This window comes from Nerophis lumbriciformis, linkage group LG36 (genome assembly GCF_033978685.3).
Source record: "Nerophis lumbriciformis linkage group LG36, RoL_Nlum_v2.1, whole genome shotgun sequence".
NCBI lineage: Eukaryota > Metazoa > Chordata > Actinopteri > Syngnathiformes > Syngnathidae > Nerophis > Nerophis lumbriciformis.
The window spans coordinates 19,034,157-19,050,661 of NC_084583.2; the positions used below are offsets into that span (position 1 = coordinate 19,034,157).

The 16,505-nt window shown below is 41.7% G+C and overlaps 1 protein-coding gene across 2 annotated transcripts in view; it reads right to left on the reverse strand.

The window, feature by feature from the left end:
* Positions 1 to 2,850: 2,850 nt before the first annotated feature.
* LOC133577040 (A disintegrin and metalloproteinase with thrombospondin motifs 2-like) overlaps positions 2,851 to 16,505 on the reverse strand; it is a 550,759-nt gene continuing 537,104 nt past the window's right edge. For both annotated transcript variants that reach the window (XM_061930552.1, XM_061930551.1), the window contains 3 exons: positions 15,483 to 15,612; positions 9,323 to 9,409; positions 2,851 to 5,427 (listed from right to left, as the gene is read on the reverse strand). In XM_061930552.1, coding sequence (XP_061786536.1) covers positions 3,077 to 5,427; positions 9,323 to 9,409; positions 15,483 to 15,612 — 2,568 coding nt within the window. In that variant the 3' untranslated portion in view covers positions 2,851 to 3,076. The remainder of the gene's footprint in view (positions 5,428 to 9,322; positions 9,410 to 15,482; positions 15,613 to 16,505) is intronic.

Genomic DNA, 16,505 nt, shown 5'->3' on the forward strand with positions numbered 1-16,505 from the left:
TATTTGTAAATTATGGTGGAAAATAAGTATTTGGTCAATAACAAAAATTCAACTCAATACTTTGTAATATAACCTTTGTTGGCAATAACAGAGGTCAAACGATTACTAGAGGTCTTTACCAGGTTTGCACACACAGTAGCTGGTATTTTGGCCCATTCCTCCATGCAGATCTTCTCGAGAGCAGTGATGTTTTGGGGCTGTCGTTGAGCAACACGGACTTTCAACTCCCTCCACAGATTTTCTATGGGGTTGAGGTCTGGAGACTGGCTAGGCCACTCCAGGACTTTCAAATGCTTCTTACGGAGCCACTCCTTCGTTGCCCGGACGGTGTGTTTGGGATCATTGGATTTTTAAAGAATTTATTTGTGTATTTGGTGGAAAATAAGTATTTGGTCACTTCAAAGAAGGAAGATCTCTGGCTCTCACAGACCTGTAACTTCTTCTTTAAGAAGCTCTTCTGTCCTCCACTCGTTACCTGTATTAATGGCACCTGTTTGAACTCGTTATCTGTATAAAAGACACCTGTCCACAGCCTCAAACAGTCAGACTTCAAACTCCACTATGGCCAAGACCAAAGAGCTGTCGAAGGACACCAGGAAAATAATTTTAGACCTGCACCAGACTGTGAAGAGTGAATCTACAATAGGCAAGCAGCTTGGTGTGAAAAAAATCAACTGTGGGAGCAATTATCAGAAAATGGAATACATAGAAGACCACTGATAATCTCCCTCGATCTGGGGCTCCACGCAAGATCTCATCCCGTGGGGTCAAAATGATCATGAGAACGGTGAGCAAAAATCCCAGAACCACACGGGGGGACCTGGTGAATGACCTGCAGAGAGCTGGGACCAAAGTAACAAAGGTTACCATCAGTAACACACTACGCCGACAGGGAATCAAACCCTGCAGTGCCAGGCACTGCTTAAACCAGTGCATGTCCAGGCCCATCTGAAGTTTGCCAGAGACCACATGGATGATACAGCAGAGGATTGGAAGAATGTCATGTGGTCAGATGAAACCAAAATAGAACTTTTTGGTATAAACTCAACTCGTCGTGTTTGGAGGAAGAAAAATACTGAGTTGCATCCCAAGAACACCATACCTACTGTGAAGCATGGGGGTGGAAACATCATGCTTTGGGGCTGTTTTTCTGCTAAAGGGACAGGTCGACTGATCCGTGTTAAGGAAAGAATGAATGGGGCCATGTATCGTGAGATTTTGAGCCAAAACCTCCTTCCATCAGTGAGAGCTTTGAAGATGAAACATGGCTGGGTCTTCCAGCATGACAATGATCCCAAACACACCGTCCGGGCAACAAAGGAGTGGCTCCGTAAGAAGCATTTGAAAGTCCTGGAGTGGCCTAGCCAGTCTCCAGACCTCAATCAACCCCATAGAAAATCTGTGGAGGGAGTTGAAAGTCCGTGTTGCTCGACGACAGCCCCAAAACAGCACTGCTCTCGAGAAGATCTGCATGGAGGAATGGGCCAAAATACCAGCTACTGTGTGTGCAAACCTGGTAAAGACCTATAGTAACCGTTTGACCTCTGTTATTGCCAACAAAGGTTATATTACAAAGTATTGAGTTGAATTTTTGTTATTGACCAAATACTTATTTTCCACCATAATTTACAAATAAATTCTTTAAAAATCCTACAATGTGAATTCCTGGATTTTTTTTTCACATTCTGTCTCTCACAGTTGAAGTGTACCTATGATGAAAATTACAGACCTGTGTCATCATTTTAAGTGGGAGAACTTGCACAATTGGTGGCCGACTAAATACTTTTTTGCCCCACTGTATAAACCAGGGGTCTAAGACACGCGGCCCGCACCTTAATATGGAAATGTAATGTTAGTGCGGCCCGCGAGTTTTATATGAAGGGCACTTGACAGCGTCACGCTTGCCAACCCTCCCGATTTTTCCGGTAGACTCCCGAATTTCAGGGAAACTATTCTCTTGAATGTATGCTGATTTTCACCCAAACAACAATAATAAGGGCGTGCCGTGATGTCACTACCTTTAGCGCCCTCTACAGCTTGAACAAACAGCTTGCCAGCCCAGTTACATGTTATATGAGGCTTCTGCAGACACACATAAGTGAATGCAATGCATACTTGGTTAACAGCCATACAGATCACACTGAGGGTGGCGATATAAACAACTTTAACACTCTTACTAATATGCGCCACACTGTGAACCCACACCAAACAAGAATGACAAACACATTTCGGGAGAACATCCGCACCGTAACACAACAGAACAAATACCCAGAATCCCATGCATCCCTAACTCTTCCGGGCTACTTTATACAACCCTGCCCCCCCACACATCAACAACACCCCCCCACCCCCCCGTGCGTAGATTGAGGTGGGCGGGGTTTGGTGGTAGCAGGGTGTGTAATGTAGCCCGGAAGAGTTAGGGATGCATGGGATTCTGGGTATTTGTTCTCTTGTGTTTATGTTGTGTTACGGTGTGGATGTTCTCCCGAAATGTGTTTGTCATTCTTGTTTGGTGTGGGTTCGCAGTGTGGCGCGTATCAGTAAGAGTGTTATAGTTGTTTATACGGCCACCGTCAGCGTGATCTGTATGACTGTTGAACAAGTATGCCTTGCTGTCACTTAGTGTGTGAGCAGACGCCGCATACAAAATGTGACTGGGACGCTGTTTCTTAGGTGAAAAAGCGGACGCGACGACAGGTTGTAGAGGACGCAAAATGCAGTGCCATCACGGCACGCCCTCAATTTTGTTGTCCGGGTGAAAAATCGGAGAATGTTTGCCCTGGGAGAGGCAGTGAAATCCGGAAGTCTCCCGGAAAAATCGGGAGGGTTGGCAAGAATGCAGCTGAGCCGCATGCGGCTCCGGAGCCGCGGGTTGCCGACCCCTGAACTAGGTATATGTGTGCTAGTTTCTGGATTGTCTCGTTTGTTGCCAAAGCTACGACTTCACAAAGGTCTTTGTTGACTGTTTCAATAGTGACAGTTTGTTGCTGAATCCCCGATAAGAGGGAATACAGTGAAGTTTTGAAGAAGTCTGTAAAAATGGTCGTCTCTATAAGAGAACTGAGAAAGTTGTGCTCTATCGCTCTGCATGGCCTCTCCTCATCCTAAGGAGAAGGTTCCGCTTCTCCTCCAGAAGCTCCTGAATACGTTTATTCCTCGTCTTTTCCCTCAGGTTGACGCGTCGCTTTGGGATCAGGTTGTTCTGAGAAATGTCAGCGTCCACGCTGGTGATCCTGTGGTACAGAGCGTCGATGTCATTGTTGTCTTTTACCCCTTGCTGAGGGCTCACCGTAGAGAACACGGGAGTCCCGGCGGTAGGTTTTTCAGTCGTGTGGGCGAGAGAGGAAGCAGGGTCGGAGGTTGTAGGCGTCACAGGGGTGGTCACAGGAATGTACTCGGAAAGGTCCAGCCAGGGCAAGGAAGTCAGATCTGTCACATCTTCGTTGTGGATGGTTGGTATCATCACAGTGAAGCCGCCATCCAGCACCGTGGTGTCGCTTGCCGCATCCGCAACGTTGTAAGACACAGTGATGCCGTCGCCACTCAGAATAGCTTCACGGCTGACAGTGACTTCCCCGCTGCTGCTCATTGGGACATCTGTGTATGATGGGTTTTCACTGACGTCTCGAAGATCGCTTGAGGTTGTGGTTCCCAAGCGAGCGTTGTCTTCTTGCCACAAAAGAGCTTCATCTGTACTTGCTGACTTTTGAGTGATGTCCGTGGTGTTGATTGTTGAGCAAGGTAAAGGCAGGCTTGTGGTAGTACTATAGACACTCGTGGTCGAAGGACTAGAGGATGGGAGCTCCGTGCTTGTGATTGGAGTCGTCCATGTAATGTGATATGAAGCTGTTGTCGTTTGTCCCACTGGGATTCGACTTTCATTACGTTTAGCCTGAACGGTTACGCTAACTCTTTGTGCGATTTTTGAGGTCTTTTTCAGGCTTGTTTTTGTTTGGGTTTGCTTTGAAACTTTTGCATTTTTTGGGGGTAATGACTTTAAAGCAGTCTTATTTTTAGGAGTGGGTTTGCTTTTTTTCTCAGTAGGCTTCTTAACCGGGGGAGACTTCTTTGGGGAGGCGTTGACTATCTTTTTGGGTTGTGTGTGAGCTGGCATAGGCTTTTTGGTCGTTGTGTTATCAGGTTCATTATTTTCAGGAGTTGTCTCGGTCGGTTTCAATTTTTGGGGAGTTGTTTTGACAGGTGTAGTCTTTTTAGGCGTTGTTTTGCCTGGCATCGTCTTTTTGGGAGTTGTTTTGTCTGGTGTAGTCTTTTTGAGAGTTGTTTTGACTGGTGTAGTCTTTTTGAGAGTTGTTTTGACTGGTGTAGTCTTTTTGGGAGTTGTTTTGTCTGGTGTAGTCTTTTTGAGAGTTGTTTTGACTGGTGTAGTCTTTTTGGGTGTTGTTTTGTCTGGCATAGTCTTTTTAGGAGTCATATTGACTGGTGTAGTCTTTTTGGGAGTTGTTTTGACTGGTGTAGCCTTTTTGGGTGTTGTTTTGACTGGCATAGTCTTTTTAGGAGTCATATTGACTGGTGTTGTCTTTTTGGGAGTTGTTTTGACTGGTGTAGCCTTTTTGGGTGTTGTTTTGACTGGTGTAGTTTTTTTAGGAGTTATTTTGCCTGGTGTAATCTTTTTGGGCGTTTTTCTGACTGGTGTAGTCTTTTTGGTTGTCGTTTTGACTGGTGTAGTCTTTTTAGGAGGCAAGTTGGCTGTCTTTTTGCTGGTTGATGTACTCTTTTTTGGGGTAGTGTTCTTTTGGAGATTGGACTTTGGCACATTCTCCTTTTTGTGTGGATATTTTTTGGGTGAACTTACTTTTGGGGTACTTTTCTTTGGTACAACATTTTTGTGGGGCTTGGTGTGTAGTGGGGTTTTGGTACTGTTAATGCTCGTACTGTTGGTTGGAGTGAACTTTGTGGGAAAGAAAGTGGTAGTTGGATAACCTGTAGTGCTCTGTGGCATTGGATGTAAACTCTGGTCTGTTCCTGGGGCAGGCAAAGGAAGGGTTTTCGCAGTAGTTCTGGGAACGTTTGTAGCAACTGATGTGGTTGGGATAACAGGTGATATGGTAGCTCCTTTTGTGTGGGTGGCGATTATTTCTGTGGCACCCAGTGAGGTCAAGGTGGACTGATGGCTTGTAAGAATGAATGTGGGAGTATGAGTCATGGTGGTAACATCTGGAGTGGCAGTGATTACAGCTTTAGAAGGCTGGGTAGCAGTGAACAAATGACTGAGGCTGGTGGGCGGACGCCCTGTGACGCTGCGTCGCGTGGAAGTGATGGGGGTGGTTGTGAAGTTGGCTCGAGACTCTGTGACTGTGACATTGCCGCAGGTCTTGCAGCACAGACGCTGAAAGTCTGGTAGAGAGCAGTAGCGCGTCAACACCTCCATACGACAGAACACCGAGCGGTCTCCATGACAACGGTGGCCTGTGAAAGAAAAAAAACAAACAAACAAAGAGCTGAAACTATATTGCCAGTGTATGCATAAGTGTGTAGTTCCACACCGTGCAGAGAACAGGTGTAAAGCCAGGCCAGCAGCAGAGGATGCGGGGAGGAAAAAAGAGGAACACCCAAAAACGTGAAGAAGAGAAATCCAGAGAAAGTCTAGAAAATTTGAAATAGAAATGTTGCCAGTCTAATTTTTTGTTTGACCTTTTTTTTTTTCTTCACTTTTTGACTTTGACCTTTCGAAAATGGGACATCCGTATGAAAAACTCCCGGTGAGAAAAAGCGGACACTTTTCAAAACATTTTTATTGATACAACTTTGCTGTTTGAGAATGACAGGAACTTAAAACAATGAGATGCACGCCGCCCCTTGCTCAATATATAGATATATTCTTTTCTTAAGAAAAATAATTCAACTGTATCGAAAGTTACAAGTTCACAGTCACTTTGGTAAAACACTTCAATACTGCAAATCAACCAATCTGGGTATTGATTGAACATAATTTGAAATCAAATGAAACTAACGCATAAATGATAGTTGCTGTCCAAATGAAATCCATGACTTCCGTGATGATGTAAAAACTGGAATGGCACGTTTAAGTGTCATATGAAACATTTACAAAACATTAATAAAATTTCCCTGATAAATCAAAGTGCATATAGACGCAGTGCACATAGTCCATCTGAATGTTTCTTCAACGTTAACCAAACGTTAGCCAGCCCCACGCAGCAGGCCAGTGAAGCCACGAAACAGTTACCCATAGTATAGAATATTATAGAAGATAACAGTCATGAACATTTTTAAATACAGTCAACACCAATGTTATATACAGTATCGCACTGCTAGATCTGGCTTGGTCTCTTATAGTCCGACTCCAGCAGGAGGAAACCTTGGATAGCTGGCTACATAGTCACAACAGAAATATGTGATCACAATACAATGACAAGTCTGAAGTGTTGAGTGTGTATTTTTTTTTTTTTCTAGATGTAGCATGTGTCAATACCCTAGGCCCTTTGTAAACCCTTCCCTGTAGTCAGACATTGGTCCGACATCTCCTTGGTAGGTTTGACGGTTGGCGGGTGTGAGTTTAAAGTTGGTTTTGAAGCTGCCTCTATTCCAAGTGAAACTTTGAATGAGTAAAGCCATCTCTTTCACAGATAAATGCCGTTACATTCAATCCAAGATAAGGCATTGTTCATGTGGGTAATGTTCATCCCAAAAAAGGAAGGAAAAAAACATGATACAGCTGGGACACTCTCAACAAAGAAGTTTATGAGGTATTTCTGTAGCTGATCGCAGTGTGAGAAGCCCAAATGCAGACACACGGTTTGGATACTCACAAGACAAACACCCGTTCGCACACACACACACACACACACACACACACATAGTCCGCCAAGAATGCAAATGTGAATGGCAAACGTGAGCCTTAAAGAAAAAGCGTGGGGGAAAAAAAAGCCAAATGGAGAGGCAACTAACTGACCAAGTCCTGCATAATATAGGTCTAACTTCCCCTTCCCCCTCAAAAACTCCTTACCTTTATGAAATAATACTCCGTCTTCATGTAAAATCAATATAAAAAAATAATACACATAACAGTCGGGATCTGAGCGATCAATAGCAGTCCAAAGGTTTAAGCTGCTTAGTCATGGTAAAACATTATTCATATTATTGTTATTCATAGAGATTTTTGACTTATAGGTATATATATTTATATGAATACAAATATATTTATTTGTTTAAAGTCTGCAAGCACAAATAAGCTGCATTTATTGAACTTTAGTATAACAGTCAAAGAGAGGATGGCTGATGATGAGGTGACATGGGAAGCAACCAACAAGTGGTCAAACTACCCTGTTGATTTTTTTTTTCTCTTCTTCAAATCAGGCTTTGCTTCAAGGCTATTCACCTCACAGTCCCCCCCCCAAAAAAAAAAAAAAAAAAAAAAATGCATGTCACTTCCTGTCCCTGTGCTGAGTTCCCGTAAATTCTGAGAATGGAACGTGGAATGAGACGCCATTCTCATCCCCAAATGGAACCAGGATGTGAGATGAGCACTTTAGCAAAGATGTCCTCATTGTGACAAGATCACATTCACAATAAAGCTTTCGTATATGTATATATTTTTAAAACTTCTTTTTATATATATATATATATGTGTATATATATATATATATATACCGTATTTTCCGCACTATTAGCCGCACCTAAAAACCACAAATTTACTCAAAAGCTGACAGTGCGGCTTATAACCCGGTGCGCTTTATATATGGATTAATATTAAGATTCATTTTCATAAAGTTTCGGTCTCGCAACTACGGTAAACAGCCGCCATCTTTTTTCCCCGTAGAAGAGGAAGTGCTTCTTCTTCTACTGTAAGCAACCACCCGCCCGCGTAGAAGAAGAAGAAGCGCGCGGATATTACGTTTCATTTCCTTTGTGTGTTTACATCTGTAAAGACCACAAAATGGCTCCTACTAAGCGACAGGTTTCCGGTTCATGAAAAGACGCAATCTCTCCATCCGCACACGGACTACTATTTCACAGCAACTGCCTAAAGACTTTCAAGAAAAGCTGGCTACTTTCCGTGCATATTGTAAAAACAAGATAGCTGAAAAAAAGATCCGGCCAGAGAACATTATCAACATGGACGAGGTTCCACTGACTTTTGATATTCCTGTGAACCGCACTGTGGATACAACGGGAGCACGTACGGTGAATATTCGCACCACAGGGAATGAGAAGTCATCCTTCACTGTGGTTCTAGCTTGCCATGCTAATGGCCAGAAACTTCCACCCATGGTGATATTCAAAAGGAAGACCTTGCCAAAAGAGACCTTTCCAGCCGGCGTCATCATAAAAGCTAACTCGAAGGGATGGATGGATGAAGAAAAGATGAGCGAGTGGTTAAGGTAAGTTTACGCGAAGAGGCCGGGTGGCTTTTTTCACGCAGCTCCGTCCATGTTGATATACGACTCCATGCGCGCCCACATCACGCTGGTTTTTAATATATTATTAAAGTTTGACTGACCTATCTGACTGTTTTTTTGACATTCCTTTAGTGCAGTTAGATGCGGCTTATAACACGGGGCGGCTTATAGGTGGACAAAGTTTTGAAATATGCCGTTCATTGAAGGCGCGGCTTATAACCCAGGGCGCCTTATGGTGCGGAAAATACGGTATATATATATATATATAGATGTATTTGTATACCTTTTCTGTTAATGTTCACACCTGTGTCTTCTCACAATGACAGTGCGCCATAAAAAGGAACGAGCACGACTGCATCGCCGAAGTGGTAACCCATGACAACACGTAGCATCGCGCAAAACACGGTCGCCAAATGCCAGGCGGAGGAGGGCTCCGGCACGCTCTCTGAGGTGCCCCCCCCCCCGTCAAAACCCCTTCGCTGCGCCACTTCCCGTATCAATTTTTTTTTGTTGTTTTTTTTTTGTTGATCTTCAAAGAGTTTTCCACTGGCCAGCGGGTTACAACGACAATGCTCCACACAGGAGAGAGAGATAGCAAGAGAGACAGAGCAAGAGAGAACCAGCTAGCACACACAGGAGCCAGAGACCTCCCCTAGTCAGAGCCTAGTCTCAGACATGGTGAGTGAGAGAGAGAGAGATAGAGAGAGAGAGAGAGAGAGAGAACATCGTCACCCCCTACCCTCCTCCCCAAAAAGAGAAGCAAAAGCTTTGCCGCTCGCTCTTGGATGCGGGCACAGGCACGGGGCGTAGGGTTCAGGGGGCCAGCCTGGGGCGGCCCTGCTGAGACAGGAGGACAGAGAGGGGCAGGGCCCAGCAGAAAACAGACATGCGGTTGCGGCTGCCGCCGTGGAGGCCGGGCTGGGAACTATAGAGGGAGGTTTTACGTGAGGAGCTCTTGTGGTAGTTGGAGCTGGGGCGGGACAGCCACTGGATCAGGATGTTGCCGTTCTTGTTGAAGTCCGATGAGCCCTCTGCAACGGGGAAAAAAAGGGTGAAGTTAGCCTTACAAATCCCAGTCTAGAACAAAGAAAGTCAAGGACTTCACTATAAAAATGAGTGACATTGTTATCACCAGCATACTTGCCAACCCTGGAGAGTGTGCAGAAGCATAAATGCGGGATGTCGCCAGAAAGACAAACTGAAAACAATGAACTTAAATACTACAGACATGATTAACGAAAACAGGTGCGTGACTCAAAACGTGAAACAGGTGCGTGACGTGACAGGTGAAAACGAATGGGTTGCTATGGTGACAAAACAAGAGTGCACAATGAGTCCAAAACAGGTGAAACTAATGGAAGCCAGAAACTAAAGAGTCCAATAACTAAACAAAACAAAACATGACTAATACAAAACATCATACTTGCCAACCCTCCCGAATTTTCCGGGAGACTCCCGAAATTCAGCGCCTCTCCCGAAAACCTCCCGGGACAAATTTTCTCCCGAAAATCTCCCGAAATTCGGGCGGACTCAGGTCCATGAGGACCTGAGTCCGCTAACCCACAACATAAATAGCATACCTGCCCAATAACGTTATAACTGTAGAATGATGGATGTGGGTTTATTGTTAGGCAGTTTCATTAACGTCCTCCCAGCGCGGCAACAACACACAACAAGAGCAGTCACGTTTTTGTATACCGTAAAGCAGTTCAGTTTGTCTGCCGTAAACAGCAATGTTGTGACACTCTTAAACAGGACAATACTGCCATCTAGTGCATTTGATGAAAGCACTTTTTGTGCGTGCCACACAGCAATGCATCATCAGAGAGGGTGTTCAGCATGGTTCGAAAAATAGTGACAGAGAATAGAACAAGGATGGACAATTCAACCCTTAACTCAACAATGAGTAGATGAGTGTTAGGTGTGTGTATATGTGTAAATAAATGAACACTGAAATTCAAGTATTTATTTTATTTATATATATATATATATATATATATATATATATATATATATATATATATATATATATATATATATATATATATATATATATATATATATATATATATAATAAAATAAAATAAATATATATACATATATAATAAAATACATATATATATATATATATATATATATATATATATATATATATATATATATATATATATATATATATATATGTATGTGTGGGGAAATAAATCACAAGACTACTTCATCTCTACAGGCCTGTTTCATGAGGGGTTCCCTCAATCATCAGGAGATTTTAATGGAAGCATTCACATACCATGGTTTATATAGGGCACAGAGTGGGTAGGTACAGGCTGGCGTAGGGGCGTGGTGATTGGCTCATGTGTTACCTAGGAGGTGTTTCCACTATTGTAAGGTGTGCTGGATGCAATAGTGGTAATAAAAGATGCAACCTATGCTTGAAAGAGAAACTGTTTATTATATACCGTCCAGACCTGTCATCCCTCAACAAGCGCAGCGAAATTGTATCAGCATGCCGCCACAGACGGAAACACCTCCTAGGTAACACATGAGCCAATCACCACGCCCCTACGCCAGCCTGTACCTACCCACTCTGTGCCCTATATAAACCATGGTATGTGAATGCTTCCATTAAAATCTCCTGATGATTGAGGGAACCCCTCATGAAACAGGCCTGTAGAGATGAAGTAGTCTTGTGATTTTTTTCCCACACATACATATATTGCGCTCTACTACGGTATCGAGCACTATTTTTTGGATAACCTTATTAAGACATATATATATATATATATATATATATATATATATATATATATATATATATATATATATATATATATATATATATATATATATATATATATATATATATGTATATATATATATATATAATCTATGAAATACTTGACTTGGTGAATTCTAGCTGTAAATATACTCCTCCCCTTTTAGCCACGCCCCCAACCACGCCCCCGTCCCACCCCGACCACGCCCACCCCCACCCGCCTCCCCCCCACCTCCCGAAATCGGAGGTCTCAAGGTTGGCAAGTATGATCACCAGGAAAGTTGAGGTCACCTACCTAGGTTCCATTCTAGAGGCTAATCTTTCCTGTGATAAAATGGCAACCAAGGTAATCAAAAAGGTCAACCAACGAATGAAATTTCTCTACAGAATCTCCTCTCTGGTCAAGAAAAGCACCATGAGGATTCTAGCGGGAACTCTCGTTCAACCCTTTTTCCATTACGCATGCACCTCCTGGTACCCTAGGGCAGTGGTTCTCAACCTTTTTTCAGTGATGTAACCCCTTTGAACATTTTTTTAATTCAAGTACCCCCTAATCAGAGCAAAGCATTTTTGGTTGAAAAAAAAGAGATAAAGAAGTAAAATACAGCACTATGTCATCAGTTTCTGATTTATTAAATTGTATAACTGTCATGTCTGTGTGACCATGTTTTGCATACTTTCCAACCTTGAGACCTCCGATTTCGGGAGGTGGGGGGTTGGGGGCGTGGTCGGGGGTGGGGCGGGGCGTGGTTGGGGGCGTGGTTAAGAGGGGAGGGGTATATTGACAGCTAGAATTCACCAAGTCAAGTATTTCATACATATATATATATATTTATATATAGATATATAGATGTCTACATCCTGAAAATATGCAAACAAAACTGTGTTTAGATAATTGATACTTCAAACTTGCATAAATAAATATTAAGGAATATAACATAACTTGGCTTCTGAGAGTTTCAAAATGTAATGAATAAAATGCTAAAGTTGTTGATAAACAAGCAATTATTTTATTAATTAAATATGGTCATTTTAAATGAATTATTATGATCATTTAAAATCAATTATTTTAAATATGTTTATTTTAATGTATAATTCTATGGCTGGATGTAATAAGGAGTCAGGAAAAAATACAAATAAAGATAAAATAAATTTTGATGTTTTTAGCAAAATATAGTAAACATGTATTTATTTTTTTTATTTTTTATTTAATAAATATATTTATTTTTAGGTAAGATAAACATAATAATGCAATTTATCTCTAGTCTGGATGATTTAGTCCTTGTCACCCTGTTGTCCTCCCGTCATGAAAAAAGGCTGTCCTCACTCAGGTCCGCATGGAGCTGGAGGGGGCGTGGCTTCCAGCTCCGGCTGAAAATCGGGAGATTTTCGGGAGAATATTTGTCCCGGGAGGTTTTCGGGAGAGGCGCTGCATTTCGGGAGTCTCCCGGAAAATTCGGGAGGGTTGGCAAGTATGATGTTTTGTATTAGTCATGTTTTGTTTTGTTTAGTTATTGGACTCTTTAGTTTCTGGCTTCCATTAGTTTCACCTGTTTCACGTTTGGACTCATTGTGCACTCTTGTTTGTCACCATAGCAACCCATTCGTTTTCACCTGTCACGTCACGCACCTGTTTCACGTTTTGAGTCACGCACCTGTTTTCGTTAATCATGTCTGTAGTATTTAAGTTCATTGTTTTCAGTTTGTCTTTCTGGCGACATCCCGCATTTATGCTTCTGTACACTCTCCACACACCCTTAAGACCCTTGCTGCTCTTTTTTCATGCCGGTTTCTCGTCCAAGTAAGTTTTCTTTATTCATGCCATAGTTTGCAAGTTTTGTTTAATTGTTCATAGTTTCTGCCTTTGTGCAAGTTTTGTGTTTATAGTCAAGTTTTGTACTTCCGCCCCTGTGCGCGCCTTTTGTTTGATCCTTTTTTTTTGTAGTTATAGTGTTTAAATAAATCATGTACTCCCCTTCACGCCATGTATGGTCCAAATCTTTTGCACCTCGGGAGAACAAACCACGCCACAGTCCCTGTGGTGACAATAACAGTGCAAAATATTGCTAATTTGTAGTGGTCTTTCTTGAACTATTGGAAAAAAAGATATAAAAATAACTAAAAACTTTTTGAAAAATAAACAAGTGGTTCAATTATAAATAAAGATTTCTACACATAGAAGTAATCCTCAACTTAAAGTGCCCTCTGAAAGCTGATCTGTCCAGTTTTGGAGTCCATCTGGATTCATGAACTTAATTCCAAACATTTCTTCACAAAAAATGAAATCTTTAACATCAATATTTATGGAACATGTCCACAAAAAATCTAGCTGTCAACACTGAATATTGCATTGTTGCATTGTAATGACTGGAATAGCCTACTTGATTTGATGTTCAGTTTATGAACTTACATTCATATTTTGTTGAAGTATTATTCAATAAATATATTTATAAAGGATTTTTGAATTGTTGCTATTTTTAGCATATTTAAAAAAAATCAAGTACCCCTTGGCATACCTTCAAGTACCCCCAGGGGTACGCGTACCCCCATTTAAGAACCACTGCCCTAGCACCTCCAAAACCCTCAAATCTAGACTCCAAACATCCCAGAACAAGCTAGTCAGATTACTTATAGACCTCCACCCCAGATCACACCTCACTCCTACCCACTTCTCCAAAGTGGGCTGGCTCAGGGTGGAGGACGGAGTAAAACAACTTGCACTGAGCCTGGTCTATAAAATCCGCTACACCTCCCTGATACCGAAGTACATGTCAAACTCATACTTGCCAACCCTCCCGGATTTTCCGGGAGACTCCCGAAATTCAGCGCCTCTCCTGAAAACCTCCCGGGACAAATTTTCTCCCGAAAAACTCCCGAAATTCAGGCGGACCTGAGTGAAGTGTTGACAACACACAACAACAGTGTCTACCGTAAAGCAGTTCGTCTGCCGTAAACAGCAATGTTGTGACACTTTTAAACAGGACAATACTGCCATCTACTGTACATGCATATGTGACCCACCCATAATGTGTCACATTTTTGTGTTGATTTATTTATTTTATTTTGTGGTTTGAATTCGTTTTTGGAGCTGTCATTACACATTTATCAGTATTCACATTGGTCAGTAGGGGGCAGTAGGGCGTTTCTTCCCAATTGAATGCTATCACCTGCAGACCGGAAGTGTCTTGTCATTCTGATGAGCGCGACCAGTCTGTGAACAATTGAAACGTCCTGTGTGCTTTTTCCTCCTGTATAACAGGTTAGTTTTGGTGAATCAACTCACTGAATAATATCCATGTGATCTTTATAAGTTTAAGTACACTTTCTGATGGTGGAGCCTAACTCTAAAGTGTTTGTGAGTTGTAGTTTGTAAATGAACATTGAAATTCAAGTATCTATTTTATATATATATATATATATATATATATATATATATATATATATATATATATATATATATATATATATATATATAGCTAGAATTCACTGAAAGTCAAGTATTTCTTATATATATATATATATATATACATATATATCTTAAACACGCCCCAACCACGCCCCCGCCACACCCCCGACCACGCCCCCGCCCCCACCCCCCACCCCCCACCTCCCGAAATCGGAGGTCTCAAGGTTGGCAAGTATGCAAACTACTTCCTTAACTAAATGACCGCCATAACCACAACACCAGGGGGAGCTCCACTAACCACGTTAAACCCAGATTCCCATCTAACAAAGGACTTAACTCATTCTCTTTCTATGCCACATCAATGTGGAATGCACTCCCAACAGGTGTAAAAGAAAGGGCATCTCTATCCTCCTTCAAACAGAACACCTCCAGGCAACTTCAACCCTAAACTAACAAACTTCCTTCCACATCCTACCTCTCCGGATTGTAAATAATCAAATAAAAATAATTAAATGTAGATTCTTATTCTTATACTCTCTGATCTCTATCTCTATGTCCACTACTCGTACATATCCTACCAAGTCAGACCCACACTGTTTCAATGTCCATTTCTCTGATGATGCAATTGTTGATGACTGAAGTGTTGATATCAACCAAACCTCCACACCTCGGATTGTAAATAATGTAAATAATTCAATGTATATACTCTGATGATTATCTTGTGTGATGACTGTATTATGATGATAGTATATATCTGTACCATGAATCAATTTAAGTGGACCCCGACTTAAACAAGATGAAAAACTTATTGGGGTGTTACCATTTAGTGGTCAATTGTACGGAATATGTACTGAACTGTGCAATCTACAAATAAAAGCTTCAATCAATCAATCAATGAAAGGTCGGAGGTTCCCCCGCCACTCACTGGAGCATGGATCCAGCCGACACATTCTGATGGTGTCGGGCTTGCTGTCCAGACACAGGCCGATGGTGTTGTCTCGGGTGTGGCACACGGCCTGCCTCTGCTGAGTCCCGTTGCCACAGGTCACGGAGCACTGCGGGGCCAAACGGAGGATATTCGTCAGTCATTTTTACTTCAAGGTTTATTGCGGTTAATTGCTTCCAGACACAATAAATGGATTACCGCAAAGTAGGAATCATTAATTATGGGCCTGCTGCAATGCCAGCGCCCATTCACATGCTGCAAGCAGCCCATATTATTAATGCATACCTGCCAACTTTTGAAATCAGAAAAACCTAGTAGCCAGGGTCCAAGGGCCGCAGGCCCCGGTAGGTCCAGGACAAAGTCCTGGTGGAGGGTTCAGGGCTTCGCCCCCCGACGCAAAATGATTATTAGCATTCAGACAGGTTAAAATGTTGCTAAAACCATCACTTTTCTATCAGTCACAGTGACTTTTCAAAACAAAAATATTACAGCAAAAATCATATGGGTTGATTGGCATGTTTATTCTGTAAGCTAACTTCAATAGTTTGAAATTATTTTGACAGTTAATGCCAGTTATCCTGTCAACCTTTCACAAGACTTCAATTTGTTGATTGAAAGTATAAACAGTATAAACACTTTTTACAGTAAACAAATGGTAAAACAGTACTAAACAATTCCATTAAAAAAAAAAATTGGTGTCATTATTAACTTTCTGTCCAAGCTTGTATAATCTACTGCCTTGTTCAATTGTAAACAATATTCTGTGCCTAAAATTCACATTTCTATCACAATTATCATACTGTAAACATGGTAAGCTAACTTCATTAAAATTAATAGTCCTGTCAATAGCATGGAATTACAATTCAAATGTCGTTTTTTTGTAAGCCTTTCAAAAGAATTCAAAATATGAAAAATTAATGAAAATGAATTTAAGCCATCAGACACTTGAAAAGTGGCACATCACATCTCTAATGTAATCATTTGAACTTTTCAACAGAAATA